The sequence below is a fragment of the Bos mutus genome, chromosome 26 (genome assembly GCF_027580195.1).
Source record: "Bos mutus isolate GX-2022 chromosome 26, NWIPB_WYAK_1.1, whole genome shotgun sequence".
Taxonomy (NCBI): domain Eukaryota; kingdom Metazoa; phylum Chordata; class Mammalia; order Artiodactyla; family Bovidae; genus Bos; species Bos mutus.
The window spans coordinates 18,423,539-18,438,604 of NC_091642.1; the positions used below are offsets into that span (position 1 = coordinate 18,423,539).

General features: G+C 47.0%; 1 protein-coding gene across 33 annotated transcripts in view; it reads right to left on the reverse strand.

Annotated features, from left to right (window-relative positions):
- The window catches only part of TCF7L2 (transcription factor 7 like 2), a 202,567-nt gene that overhangs the window by 60,993 nt on the left and 126,508 nt on the right, over positions 1-15,066 (reverse strand). For 12 of the 33 annotated variants that reach the window (XM_070363906.1, XM_070363903.1, XM_070363900.1 and 9 more), the window contains one exon: positions 13,434-13,577. The exons of 18 other annotated variants lie outside the window; for them this stretch is intronic. In XM_070363906.1, coding sequence (XP_070220007.1) covers positions 13,434-13,577 — 144 coding nt within the window. The remainder of the gene's footprint in view (positions 1-13,433; positions 13,578-15,066) is intronic. 3 more of the 33 variants (XM_070363907.1, XM_070363897.1, XM_070363922.1) reach the window with 1 other exon arrangement.

Here is a 15,066-nt window from a genome sequence, read left to right on the forward strand (position 1 = left end):
GAAAATCCGAGCGGCCTGGAGTCTGGTGGTCTTGACTCCATCGTTCTCTGGCTCCACGAAGTCATCTCCTGTCTCTGGGCCTTGGTTTCCCCAGGTTACAGAGAGGACTGGATGGCACAAGGAGGCCTGAGTTACCACTCAGCTCTGACAATTCTAAGATTTCATAACTGTCTCTACCCATCCACCTACTCGAACCAGAAGGAACAAGTTTGTTCCCTCTGCTTGGGGTCAATGGCTCAAAGAATTGGTTGCATTAATACTTTGAGGTCACTCAAGTCCACTTCTGTGACCTGAGTTATTTGATCTGTCTTGCACCAGAAGCCCAGCTCATATACACAATGACCTTACCATCAGCCTACTCCCTGCTGAGCAACATTCAATTTGAACTTACCGAGACCAGCCCAGTCAATCTCCCTAGGTAACGTTTTTGCTTTTTTTCAAATCGAGAGGCCACATATATTTTCTTAATCTATCAGGATTCTAATTAAAAACATTGCTCATCAGAGGACTGAGGGCTGCCTGCCCTATTCTAAACAACTCCAGCTTATGGCACTTTAAAATTACTTTTCTCTCCCCTTCTTCTAAACTGTAAGAGGCCAGAATTGCCAGAGACCGCTCTGCCTGAAGCCTGGGCAGGACATTCCTGGCAACCAGGTATGTATGTTACAGATCTTTGTGATGGGAACAGAGACAAAGATTTGATGTTGAACAAGGAAGAATGTAAATATGGTGAGAAATTCCCTGAGATGAGGAAAATGAATTTGGGGAAGAGGAGGAGGGTGAGATCAAAAGGATGCTGGTGACCACGCAGAATCAAGAGATGAAGCAGCAGAGAAGTGGGTCTGGTGGCATCTAGTCTCTGGTCAGAACCTCCCAAGCTTTAAAAGTGGGCTTGTCTGCTCTGAACACACCCTCTTCAACATGGCTTTTCTTGAAAGCCTCATTATGGAGACCATTCCTACCAAGATGGAGGGATCTCATCATGGAGGGAGTTCTGAGTTCTCTAGGAGCCCAGGAGGCAACTTCTTCTGATGATGCCTCAGAAAGGAGCAGACCCTCAGGGTGGGCAGGGACCAAAAGGGAGCAGAATGTCCAAGGGACTCAAGTCATTACTTCTAGCTAGAAGGGCGACTCCTTGAAGGCAAAGACTCAGTCCATCCTGCTCACACCTCATCCCCAGCAGAGAACAGCATCTGCCCAGCAGTGCCTGGTGAACTTGAGCTGTCCCCAAGCGCTGCTGGTGCTTCTGTCTAGTCACTCTGGATGTTAAGACCTATTTTGCAAGCTTTCATCATTACAAGAAGATTACTCACCTGTCCCACAAAGTCAAGGCTTTGTAACAGTTATCAGTCAGAAGTCTGATGTCTGAAAGACATGTCTGCATCCCTGCTTCCCTTTTTCCTGTTGTTTAGCTGCTAAGTTGTGTCCAGCTCGTTTGTGACCCCATGGACTATAGTCCACCAGATTCCCCTGTCCATGGGGATTCCCAGGCAAGCATACTGGAGTGGGTTGTCATTTCCCTTCTCCAGGGGATCTTTTCCCGATCCAGAGATTGAACCCTCGTCTCCTACCATGGCAGGCGGATTCTTTACCATGAAGTCACCAAGGCAGCGCCGGTAACTTCTAGACTCCCTTTAATCTGAAGCTAAGCTCATTAAATCAAGCTAAGATGATACTGTCTCATCTATCTTAGAACCTGGCCTGAGGACCAAACCCAGACAGTCAGAAGAGTAAAATCATCCTTCCTGGAGCATTACCCAGTGTTACAAAAGCTATGGCCAGATCTTCTGGCTTTATAACCAGGAGAAGAGCTCAATAAAGTTGAGATATTCAAGATCAAGTTGAATGGGTGGCTTACGGGGTATTCTTTAGGCCATCTACAAGTCCATTTAGGACACTGAACCTTTTGTCCTAAAATTAGAAGATGCCGTGATAGCACCAAAACCATTTCTCTGAATGTACTGCCCTGAAAGGGATAAAGACAAGCATCAAGGGGCAGCATCTTACTTCTAAGACTTTCCCCCAGTGTTTCTCTATGCCCCTCCCTGGTGTCCAGATGACATCCATTAAACTCAGGCACTGCTCCACAAGGGATCTTGGCCTCTGGCTATGAGAAGAAGAGCATCAAAAAATTGCTTGCCAACAACCCATAAATTTAAACAAGTCAGGATGGCAAGAGGAGGCCTGCCTGGGAATGATCATAGAAGAGAAGTCAAAAGCAATGTGGGTTCCAATGGGACACACAGACAGCCCTCCAAGGGGGACGTTCCTTCTCTTACAAAGGCGAATCCCTTCAAGCACCCACAAGGATTAGAAAGTCACTCACATGACTAGCTACAGTCTTGGAATGACAAGGAAGGTTTGGCAGGGACGTGAGGGGCAAGGGATCTCCAATGGACAGCACATCTGACCTGGCCAAAGACATCAACTCAGACCCTGGTCTGAGAAGGGGAGAGTGAGGCGAACCACATATGTGCAAGCGTACCCATATTGTGTGTATAAAAGTGAGGGCATCATTAGAACAGAGTCCTAAAAACCAGGAGTCCCAGCCACTCTGATTCAGTCCTCCTGACATGGAAAAAGGCCTGGCTTCCTCCTGCCTCAATGATATAATCCCTACAGTGGAAACTCACGGCTGTGCTGGGGCTTCTTCCTCCCCTCGCTCACCATTACAGGTTGTGAAATGAAGCGGAAAGGACCACACACCATGTAAATATATGCTTCCTCCTCAGTCCTCACACCCACTCACACAAAAGACATACCATTAATAAGTGCAAAAAAATGTAGGGTTCCTCCCAGAGCCATCTTGTGCGTAATCCCTCCCATCATTGGCAACAGCCCCTAACACTATTTGACTCTGAATTCAGACGAAGGGGGAACTGAAAAGCGAGAAATCCCTAAGCCTTACACATCTAAAGCTCACCCTCAAAAATGGAACTTTCTTCTTGAAAATCCCGTTTTAATCATTCTACCAAATGGACTCATTTTTTTTTTTCTTTTATTTGCAGGATCCAAGCAATTTTTACTGTGGGTGGTAAGGAGAGTCTAACTGTTTCTAATTATTTAAAAAACAAAACCACACACACAAAACAAAACAAATCAAAAATCTATGCTGCCAACTGCTGAGAGACTCAGAAGCCACAACTTCCGGTAATAAAGATTTTTCTTCCCAACTATCATAAAGCAGCGGATCTGGAGAGCATCTGTGTATCTGCTCAGTGTTTCTCATGCACGATCCTGGCGAGCTAGGACCATTCACACGTGAGAGTGGAGGCTGGCAGTGAACTGATGAGGTGAGCACCCTGGCTTTACAAATATGTAAAGATCCGGCCTTCACATCCCAGCCCTAATATTACTCTCCGTAGAACCAAGGACAATTAAAAAAAAAAAAAATTATGCCACAGTTTCCTTCTCTTTAAAACTGAGGAAAATAGTTCTTACCTTTTGGGGGCGTTGGGGGGGTGAAATGAATTAACATATGAAAAACCACTTAAAGTAGAGCTGGTTCATGGAAAAGCACTCAACTAGCTTAGGTATATACAAAATTGGAAAAAATAGTTTTTCCTCTTACGATGGAGTAGCTATAAGTGTAAAACAAGAATATTTACAAAAAACTGAACTCAAAGCCTGAACAACACTTTTAATAAGTGGTGGCTAATATTAATATTACACCCCGACCAGAGAAAGGGTTCATCCTTCTTTCCTCTCAAAGAGATGAATTTAAAAATACCCACTGAGAATGAATAAGTAAGAGCTAATGTTGACAGAAATGCTTCCCTGGTGGCTCAGTGGTAAAGAATCCACCTGCCAATGCAGGAGACATGGGTTCAATCCCTGGGTGGGAAGATCCCCTGGAGGAGGAAATGGCAACTTGCTCCAGTATTCTTGCCTGGAGAATCCCATGGACAGAGGAGCTGGCGGGCTACAGTCCATGAGGTCGTAAAAGAATCAGACACGACTCAGCAACTGAACAACAGCAGATGTTGACGGATGGACATGTACACCACCTTAACTCGGTGAAACCTCCCAATAAAGGAAGGGATGTATAAAAATTTCCCTGCTTTACAGATGGAGAAACTGAGGTCTAGAAACTACACTATGCACACCATCACTCAGCCAGTTAGTAGCAAAGGCAGGGTTTGAATTCACGCTCTTAATCATTCCATTAAACAGACTTTGCAAGAACCATCATCAAGTGCCAAAACACATTCTCTCTTCTTCTGAGGCAAGACAGCTCATGCCAAAGAGGATTGTAAGAATTACGACTTTATCATTACATCTGAAAGAGGGAATAACAAAGAGATCCTTTTTATGGAGAGGAAATCCACTGAAAAGACCCAGAAGGAGGAGCTCAACATGACAGAAGGAGGAAGGCACTTCTCTGGGCTACCCTGGACCTCCATGTCGACGAAAGGGCCCTAATTCCACTCCCCGGGAGAAAGAATCCTGTACAATCCTCCACCCCTCGACTTCCACTTTCTCCCCCACTTGTTAACCGTGCCCAGAGGGTGGCAATACATTTAACTGCAGACAGTCGTTTTTGTTAATGGAATTCTAAGCCCATCAGTTTTCAGCTGGGAGGATGAGTCTTTCGCTGTGTTTTTCTAAAGCAAATATTTAGTGCTTTCATCTTTTAGTGCCCTAACATGCAATCTGTCACCCAAATAAGAAAAGGGGGGAAAAAAAAAAGAAACCTTCTTATGTGGGTGTTGGTAGAAATGATATCGTGTTTCCGACATCGATCAGACAAACGGTAAGCACCTCTGGAGGGAGAATGATCACTCTGTAAGTTCTTCTCTGGCATCTTCCAGAGTGAAGGCCCCCAGGCCCCGAGGTTTACACTTGCTCCACGTGTGCAAATGATGCCAGCCCTGGCTTTCCACAGCGCCCCTGCCCTGTCAATCAGGGTGCAGAAGAGCGTCTTGTGTCTGACAGCTGCTCTGTTCTCCTGGTTTCATCCTGACGCCCATGCTCGTGTTACTTTGTTTAGTGTGTGATTTTTTTTTTTTAAATGAGAACCATTCTTCTTGCACCTGGAGGACATTCCTCTACAGAAACCTGCTGCCAGACAAAGATAGTTTCTTATCAGCAGACTCACTCCTCTCAACTAAACCCTGGATGCCCCGACTCTACCACACTCTGAGGGGTTCCTTCAGCCTGTCAAGAGAGCAGTGAGGAGTGGGGATACAGACAGGAAAGAGGGGTGACACGTTTTAGAAGGCGGTTCTAACACTTTCTCCTGATTCTAAAGCAGTTTTCCATCCCAGAAAGCCAGGAGGAGAGTTACGACTGTGTTTCTGGATGTTACCTCCCCTTTCCACCCCTGTAATTTCTGCTTTCTGCTCTGGGTCACTGTTCCCACTTCTCAATTGGCTGTAATGGCAAGTCTCCAAGTAATTACAAAGGCAGGAGTCAGGTTACACCAGACCTCACATGTGTGAGACTGCTGCCACCTTCCCCAGCAAAATCCACCGCAAAGGCATCAACTGTTCAGTCAAGTGTGACGTTCTGAGCCAGGGACCTTTGAGGTCACCTCTCCTCGTTTCCCAAGAGGACAGGCACATACACAGGATCTGCCTGTACCACACAAACATTCCTGCAGTTCACTTTTCCCGAAGAAAGCAGCAGGTCTGACCACAGCAGGTGACACGCAGCTCTGGCCTTCCCATGGCTGTTCCAGCTGGTTGCTGAACCTGGCTGGGGGGGCATGGGTGATCGTGGAAGCAACACTGTTTCTGGCTTCACCTAAGTAGTCAGACAAGTGAGGACAGTCTGGGAGAGCCACATGGGTCAACAAATCTACAGGGGATGCACCATCTTCATTTTACACATCAAACTGGTCAATCCTAAAGGAAATCAACCTTGAAGGTTCACCGGAAGGACCAATGCTGAAGCTGAAGTTCCAATACTCTGGCCACCTGATGTGAAGGGCCAACTCATTGGAAAAGACCCTGATGCTGGGAAAGATTTGAGAGGAGGAGGAGAAGGGGGCGACAGAGGATGAGATGTTGGATGGCATCACCGACTCGATGGACATGAGTTTGAGCAAACTCTGGGAGACAATGAAGGACAGGGAAGCCTGGTGTGCTGCAGTCCACGGGCTCACAAAGAGTCGGACACGACTGAGTGCCTGAACAACAACGACAAACCTTGATCGGCGGTCCTGACATCTGGGAGAGAATAACAGAAATTCAAAGCAGAATACTCCAGACGTCATTTCCCTTCACAAGGCTGCCTAGATGGTCGGCAAGAACATGTCCCTTACTAGTTAACAGTGTTCTTTGGCCACTGTCAGAATTCGCCTTGAGTTCTCCTAAATCCACAAAGTGGCCCAAAGCACCCTAGGGGTGTGGGCAAAAACAGCCAGCACAAGAACCAAATAACCCAACCCACCATGTCAGTAGGAGGCTGACAAGAAAGGTACTCTGGTTACATCTCTTGGTGGAGAAAGAGCAAAGCAAGGTACTCTGGTTACATCTCTTGGTGGAGAAAGAGCAAAGCAGAAACTTACAATGGACAGTGAAAAGTCAGCCTCTGAATGAAAGAAACAGATCAGGTCAACGATACCTTTCAAAGGTGAAAACCATAAAAATTAAAAAAAATAAACCCCACATCCCTTGTGACCTTAAAAGGGTAGCATAAAAGTGTGTGTAAGGTGATGGAACTGTTCTGTATCCTGACTGTGGTGGCGATAATACGAATTGATGCTAAAATTCACAGAACTGTAGACCGAAAGAAAAGGCCAATTTTATTGTATATGTTAAACTATAGTTTTTGAAAACCCCACATGGCCAAGGAAGCCTGTTCCTAAGTCCTAGAATCAGGGACACAGAAGCATACACAGGAAGTGCAAATCAAAAACTAGACAGCTGCAAGTGACCCCACCAAGCAAGACTGCAGGGAGGAGAGTTCCCCACCAGGAACCTGATTTGAGTTCACTCTGCTGCCCCCAGCAGGACAGGGTCAAGGAAAACTAATGTCCCAGTCCCTTTAGAAGCGTACACGTCACTGCATCATGAGAGCTGCGAATCCACGCCCAGACACTGCTGTCCTTGCCCCGCCGGGCACAGAAATGCCCCACCTGCCCTTCAGGAACTGCCCAGATTCCTGAAGCCAGTAAAAGCATCATTAGCAAGCTGCCCCTCCCTCTCACCTCCACCCAGCTTTCTTCTGGGTTCTTATTTTTTTAAAAAGGGCAGGAAGAAAGAAACTTGTCCAAGAGGCAGAGCTGTGAACTGGGATCTCCTGGCTGATTACGAGTTTCTTGTACTTTCTGGTGGAGGGGCTTCTCCTTTCCGGGGGGAAAAGAGCACCTCTCCCTGGCCACACTGGTTGCCGGCGAACCACCCAGGCCTGCCAGAAACCCGACGGGCAGAGTCCAGGCTGAGCACTTGGTGATTGAGCACTGGCGTGCTCCCTCTGACCCCAGCCCCGTACATCATATCCAACCCAACACCATCTCCTGCCAGCTCTGTTTTTTGAAGCAGCAAGAGGTCCCCGCTGGGGCCCAGGGGCTGCCACACAGGGGGCTCCGGCGAAGCTGGGCGGTCAAGTGACAGGTGGGGCTGGGAAATAAATGCAGCGGGCCACACGCGTCCCCTGGTCACCCCGCCGCCTCCTGGACTCTCACTTCTTCTTTTTCTGGCGTCTCTAGTTCCTTCCTCATCCCCACCCTCCCTTATCGGAAGGAACTGGCTTTTCCAAAACAGAAACTTTCACTCTGAGCCCAAACAGGCCTGCTATTTAGACCTTTCCAGAGAAAAATGCTGCAGAGCTGTGAGCTCCCTGGGGGTGGAGGAGCCCCAGAATAACAGAACACACACATACACCCCAGGAGGTTGTTAACAAAGAGTTTAAAACTCCTTGGCCGGACAGAGGCCACCTCCTTTCCCCATCTGCAGCTCAAGCAGAGGCAGCCAGTCACTGATGGGGAAAGGACAGCCCGAGGAAAGGGTGGTCAGAACTTGAACCTGGCCTTATCAGAGAAGATAGGAATACATCCACCACCTTACTCCCCAAGCCAACATCAAAAAACTGTTTTTGGAACTACCACATTCCTTTAATGCAAACAGGTTTGAAGTGAACGTTCAGTGATGTGATGGAGAAGGCTGGGAAAGTGTGGAATAAAGAATAAAAGATGAGGTAGCGCCTAGAATCAGCTCCTGCAAAACTAGCAGCAGCGGTTACAATAAATACCTTTTGGATCAGGTGCATAGAGCTGGCCTGAAACTAGGAGACTAAGATCCTCCACTTTGCTGACCTGACAATCTCCTTTTAATAAAAACGAGTAAACTAAGTTCCAGAGTCTGGGCTGAAGCGTGGTTCCTCTCTGTTCCCAAATTCCAAACATCTACCTCACTGACATCATCAAAGGAAAGTACTCTGAGAAACGGAGGTATCACATCATGGAGAAACAGACAGGCAGGCGGATTCGATAGAATGTCAAAACCGTGAGCAAAAAGCATCCCCTCCCTCTCTTCAAATACTGGCCGTGTATTATGATCTGAGGGGCCCTGTGAGGTATAAAAAGTCTGAAGGTTAATTTAAACTCTCCCTTGACACAGCACAGCCCATTAAAAACAGATCTGTCACCTCAGAGAATTACAAAAGGGGAGGATCCCAAACCAATAAACTGTGTGGATGACAAGATGTCACGCATGGAAGGCCCGAGTCTTCCCTACTAATGACCTTTGTCACAAGAGTTGCAAAGAAAACATGTGACTCACAAAGAATGGGGAAAAGGGAGACAGTCAGAGAGACAGGAGCAGTGATCCAGCCTGTGGCATCCAGGCGGGGTTCAGGAGGGGGCCCAGAGGCTGGATGCAGGGCCAGAGAACGCCCCACCCTCCAAGGGATGGGGTCCTTAAAGGATGTTCACGCACACTGCCTGGGCTTCCTACTCTGTGTATCAGCCTCCCGGGGTGGAGAAAAGTATAAGAAGTGATCAGTGTGCATGCCTTCGGTCCAAGGAATGGTCAACAAGGGACACGAGGCCCAGAACAATCCCTTCCCTCTCTGGACCTGTGTCCCTGGTGGGGAGCCCTGTGCAAGCAGTGGTCAAGCTGTGTCAATCCTTCGGGGCTCTGACACGGGGCAGGGGAAACCACACCACGTTCACCATGCATTGGGAGTGTGGCTTCTCTGAGGTGTCAGGAATTCCAGTTAGGCACCACGATGCCCACTTACACTCATGGAGCTGAACTTCAGCAAAGGAAATCCACGCACCCATTTAACCTAGAAGAACTCAACAAAGAAGATCTGCAGAAAGAAAAACGAGAAATGACAAAATAACATGGGTGGTCCCACCAGTCATCCCACCAGGAGAATGACTCTGGGGAGGGGAGCGAATCTGCTGGACTGCCTGCACAGAATGCTCCAGGGCTGTGTGTGCTAAGCCACAGGTCATATACATCATGGGGGCATGAGGGAATGGCCACAGTCATTCTGTCTTTGTTATTTTCAGCTTGCACTCTTTCCCGCATGAGATGCAATCGGACTGTAATAGTGGAACTTTAGAAACAGTGGGTTTGCACGGGGCAATGACTAAACACATTGAGAGATATCCAGTTCCAGGACGGACACCACTGGACGTTTTACCAAGAGTCTTCGCGGGATACACAGGAAAGGGTTTCTATTACAAGAAATGTCAGACGGACGGAGAAGAATTACATATATAATACAAGCCTGCCTCTCATTTTTTAAACACATCCTTTAAAAGACTGAAACCATGTCCAAATACTAATTTTGTCTTTCAGGAACATTTTTACTGTTTTCTCTCATTCTGCTTCTTTATGTAATCAGCGGGGGGAGGATGAACTAAACATTTTAGCTGAACAGAATACTTGATAATCCAAAGTTGTAATGCAGAGATTAATACTTCCCCCTTCTAATGTACTTTGTTGTGTAAATCCAGATTTTCCATACGTTAACATATTGAAAAACATAGAACTAAGGAAATGAAGCAATATCTATATTTGTTTCAATGACTAATGAGCAAAAATAAAACTCTGGCCATGATGCCATGCTTTTTAGAAATCAGACATATAATAAGCCACAGATTCATAGGATGTGGTCTAATAAACCTAAGAAAAGTTTCATTTCCTCTCACCAAAATGGTTAACTCCCTATGTGACTAGCTTTGCAAAGTTAGCAAAAGTCTTTTTTCCCCCTTAAATGTCTAAGCTGAGAAGTTAATAAGCAAGTACCAGCAATAATGTGTCCTCTCCTGAACTCACACACACACAACACACACACACACACACCCCTAAAAATGAAATAAAATTAGGCTCAAATCCAGCAAAAAGGTAGGTCAGTAGACCAAAACATCAGAAAGGACAGAGGGTATCACCCTGCTAACCCCCAGCCCACTGATCAGGAAAAGTTCAAAAAAGCCCTTCAAGAGGAAGGAAGCACAGAATAAGGGAAGGATTCGAACAAAGACCTCTTTAAGTTTGTTTGCAAGCATTTCCGTGAAAATGGTATTGACTAAGCAATTACAGGGAAAAAAAAACACTTTCTTTCTTATCTGAATGCATTTATGCCATGGGTCACACCCTATTATTGTCACTATTAAACATGGTAATAGCCTCAATGTAATGACTTTGTGTGGTGAGCTTGAAAGTGGCCATGAATAGCTAACTAGAAAGAAGTGACTCATGCCTGCCCAGGTGGATATTGACTTTCTTACTCATATTTACTCAACTGGTCTACCAACCTTAATTCCCTTGAGGAGAGAGCTAAAAGGATCAAGCTGACTCGCAGGGGAGAGAGAGAAGGGCCAATGGATAGGTTAGAAAGGATGCCAGATGTGGTACCTATAAAACAAAGACTGGACTTTAGATATCCTGAATCAGAAGTCTCCTCCCAGCTCCTGAGACAGCTGCGTGTTGAGCAGGACCTAACCCAGTCTCCTTTAGCGAGTGGAAGGTGACTGGTGGGGAAGGCTCCAAACCATGGACCGCTGCCATGGTCTTTCATTAATAGCAGTTTTACAGCTCTGCCCCTTTGCTGTGTAATCTTAAGCAAGTTACTTAACCTCTATGTGATACATCTGCGAAATGACAAAACCACAGCACCTTCCTCTTAGGGTTGTTGTCAGGTTTTCAAGAGTTAAAATACACAAATCCCCGAGAGAAGTGCCTGGACCGTAGGAAGTGCTGTGTTAAAAAGTCTCTTTGATCAGGATTTCAAGGGATCCTGGGAGGTACCCAGCGAAGGAAGGCTGGGGCAGGGATTCCGCCATCATCCCTTTTTAACAGACACGGGGATTGCATCACAGATGGATGAAGCACCTTGCCAGCAGAGGTGAGAGAATGCTGGACTCAAATCTGGTTCTGCTTCCTCTGATTGTGCGCAGTTTCCGCGATGCTCCCCGGAAACACCTGGAGCACCCCAGAGCTGTGTGTGGAAACCACGCGGCAGGACTGAACTGCCCCACCAAAGGCCAGCCCACCACACAGACTCACTGCCAGGGTGCGGCTCCCCCGGATCCTGCCAGACGCTCGTGCCAGACCCAGCACACAGGCTCCTCTGGCCAAGTTCCCGCTCCACATGCCTCAAGTCAACTGAGGCTCACAACAGCTCATGTCAGGCACCCCTGCACTGAGGAGGGGACTGAAGCACAGAGCAGGTAGGTAACTCGCTTGAGGTCACAGAGCCCAAGTGGTGTCTCTGCGTCTGGTCTGTTCACAACTTAGGGACTTAGTCCCCCATCTGGGAAGCCGAGGTAACTGGCTCTTCCCCAAGAGATGCTTCCCTGTCCTGAGGGCAAAGCTGAGAAACTGGCGCCAGCAAGCTGAGAAACAGGCGTCGGCGCCTGTGGATCTCGAGTTATAAGGAAGAAACCCAGTGTTTCTGTTTCGTTTTCACAACTCAGAATGGGTGCCTGGTTCTCCTTTATCTATCATGTAACTCTGACCAAAGATTAATGAGTTACCGCTTGCCAGGCCCTGGTGGAGGAATAACTATGTTCAGTATGGCCTTATCATCCACAGTCAGGATGAACAGAGGCGCTTATTAAAAGCCAAACCAAGGAGGGGCTGCTGAGAAAAAGCTCTTCCTTGCGGGCCAGGGCTGCCACACAGAAGTCAGCCTCCCTGGTCCATCTGACACAGGCCAGTTAAAGACCCGGGCCGTATACATACACGGGCCCCAGCGGTTCCAAGCGCAGGGCTCATCAGAAGAAGCGGGGTAGGGTCTGGTTCAAAAGACCCTAGACACATCTTCAGTTTTAGCCACATCTGGTCAGAGGGGACTAATTAGACAGGAAGAGCCCCAAAAGACACCGTGTAACTAACCAGAATGAAGACACAACATAGTGTATGAGAATAACCGAGCAAGGAGCCATTCCATGTTTTACAAATGTTTTGCAAACCATTTTTAAACTTCAGACACATGAATGACAAGAAAGAAATGCATCCAAATATTAAGAGATCACAACTAGGTAAAAAAGGAATGTGTTGACATTTTCTCCTGCATTTGGATGAAACATTTGGATGTTTCTCTACGTGTGTCTCGTTTTCTTACAGGGCTATTTACTACTTTTTAAATTAGGACAAGCTTTTCAGGATGATTTCACCCGCATTTTCTCTCTCCAAAGGCAAGACGCACCGACAAATGTAACGTATTACTCTAGGCCTCTGCTGTTTTCTGTCCCTGCGGCCCTAACACGCTACAGCGCAATCAGCACATAGTAGGTATACAATCAATGTTTATCAGAGACAGAGGCTCTACTAAATGGCTCTTAAATATTCCCTTTCCTTTTCAAAAAGGAAAAAAGTCAAAAGCTAGCATGAGTTACTAAATCATGCACTGTTTAAGTTTAAAGAGTTAACTTTACAGTTTTTATCTGCGTTGACTTTTGCTCTTCTGAGGATGAAAACATGTTCTAGATGTTCTTTATTCTTTGGGACTACGGATTTGAAGAGTAACAAGGTCATCCCGTTAAACTTGACTGTGGAGGCACCACTGCAGAAAGGGTGAGCAGAGCCCAGCACCCGGAATGTGAAAAGAAAATCTATAAGTTCTAAAGAATGAAGAACAAAGGCCAAGTTCTGGTGATATCTTCTCTTCCACTGGAAGCTCTGAAGAGTCCAAGAAATCGTTTCCACAGTCAAGTTTAACGGGATGACCTTGTTCATCATTCTTATGGAAGCCATGCATGATGCTAGACCATGTGGCTTCAACTGGGAGCCCAACACCTTGGGTTCGCGGGAGTGTCTCCCTTCCCCTCGTCCTTGTAAACTGGCACTGTTACGGCTATGATAAACCTATCCGTGGTCAGGACACCCCGGCATCATGGCACCCAATGTAACGGTGATGTGACAGGACTCAGGGACCACGGAGGATGCCCTAGGGAGAAGGAAACCATGTGCATGGGTGGCTTCCGTCCAGAGCCCGCTCATCTCATACCGTCATTCTGCTCCGAGACCTACCTCCAAACACCAGGGCTCCCCAACCTTTTGTAAGGAGTGGCTCCTTTTCATGTCCCTGAAGACTTGAGTGCTGACAGTGAAGTCTGAGGGGGGGTAGAAGTGCTGACAGTCATGTCCCTGAGTGCAGCAAGGGAGGGGGCACTGCTGCCAGGAAGAAAGGGGAACAGAGTGAGGCTCGGGAGGGAGGTGTGCGCAGTCAGCAAGGCATTCACGGCCCCCAGTTTGACGTCCTGCGCTAACCCCACTTCTCTACAAACTCCAGGAGGCGGAGGACCGGGATTCCCCGCTCGAACCCGGAACTCTCCCGTGTCCTTGCCGGCCAGCTTGGGGACCCTGCCAGAGACATCTTCAACACAGCCTCCTCCAGGCAGCCTTTCTGGGGCATCCCTTCCCACTCTCCCAACCCTGACCATCACTCCTTCTTCTGAGAAGCCTGCTGGCTAGCATTTTCCCTCTCTCTCAACTTACCTTACCGAATCATCCATTAATTTAAACCATGTAATATTGCTGCTATTGGGTTGGCCCAAAAGTTCATCTGGGTTCTAAAGAAAACTCCAAATGAACATTTGGGCCGAGCCAGTATTTCTACCCTACAAAAAAGCAGTTGCACAGGGTTCCATGCCAGTGCTATTTGGGGAGCTGTCTCAATACAATTCCCTCTGCTAGGCTGCAACCTTTCTGAGAGCTGCAACTATACCAGCGTCTCTGGACCCCTTCAAGGATCTGGTAGCACCAGCCCTGAGTGCTCAGGAAGTCAGTGCTCTACTGCATTTCAACTCAGCCAGAGGCCTGTGATGAGCGCTGCTTCTCTGTTTAGGGTTCTAGACAGGAACGTTTGTGTCATTCCACTATTCCTCATGACTACCCTGTGAGGTGGGTCCTGTTGTGCCCATTTTACAGAGGAAGAAACTGACTCAGAGACGTTAAGGAGCATGCCCAAGGTCACACAGCTAGTAGACGGTGGGGGAAGGGGGACCGGAACCAGGTCTCACTCAACTCATACTGTTGTTACGTAAATACATCTTCCTCTCCAGATGTTGACTATTGCTCTAAAAACAGGGTAAAGAATTGATCGGTGTTAAGAGTGACCTGGGGTTCAAGAACAGCTATTTCACAACAAGGAAATATCATTCTAATTTTTGTTAAAAAAAAAAAAAAAGACCTATGACTTTTGTGTTCATGATAAAGAATTATGTCTTCTCTACCCTAGTTGTTAAAAAGTTCTATCACTTCATGGGAAATAGACGGGGAAACAATGGAAACAGTGTCAGACTTTATTTTTCTGGGCTCCAAAATCACTGCAGATGGTGACTGCAGCCATGAAATTAAAAGACGCTTACTCCTTAGAAGGAAAGTTATGACCAACCTAGATAGCATATTCAAAAGCAGACATTACTTTGCCAACAAAGGTTCGTCTAGTCAAGGCTATGGTTTTTCCTGTGGTCATGAATGGATGTGAGAGTTGGACTGTGAAGAAGGCTGAGCGCTGAAGAACTGATGCTTTTGAACTGTGGTGTTGGAGAAGACTCTTGAGAGTTCCTTGGACTTCAAGGAGATCCAACCAGTCCATTCTGAAGGAGATCAGCCCTGGGATTTCTTTGGAAGGAATGATGCTAATGCTGAAACTCCAGTA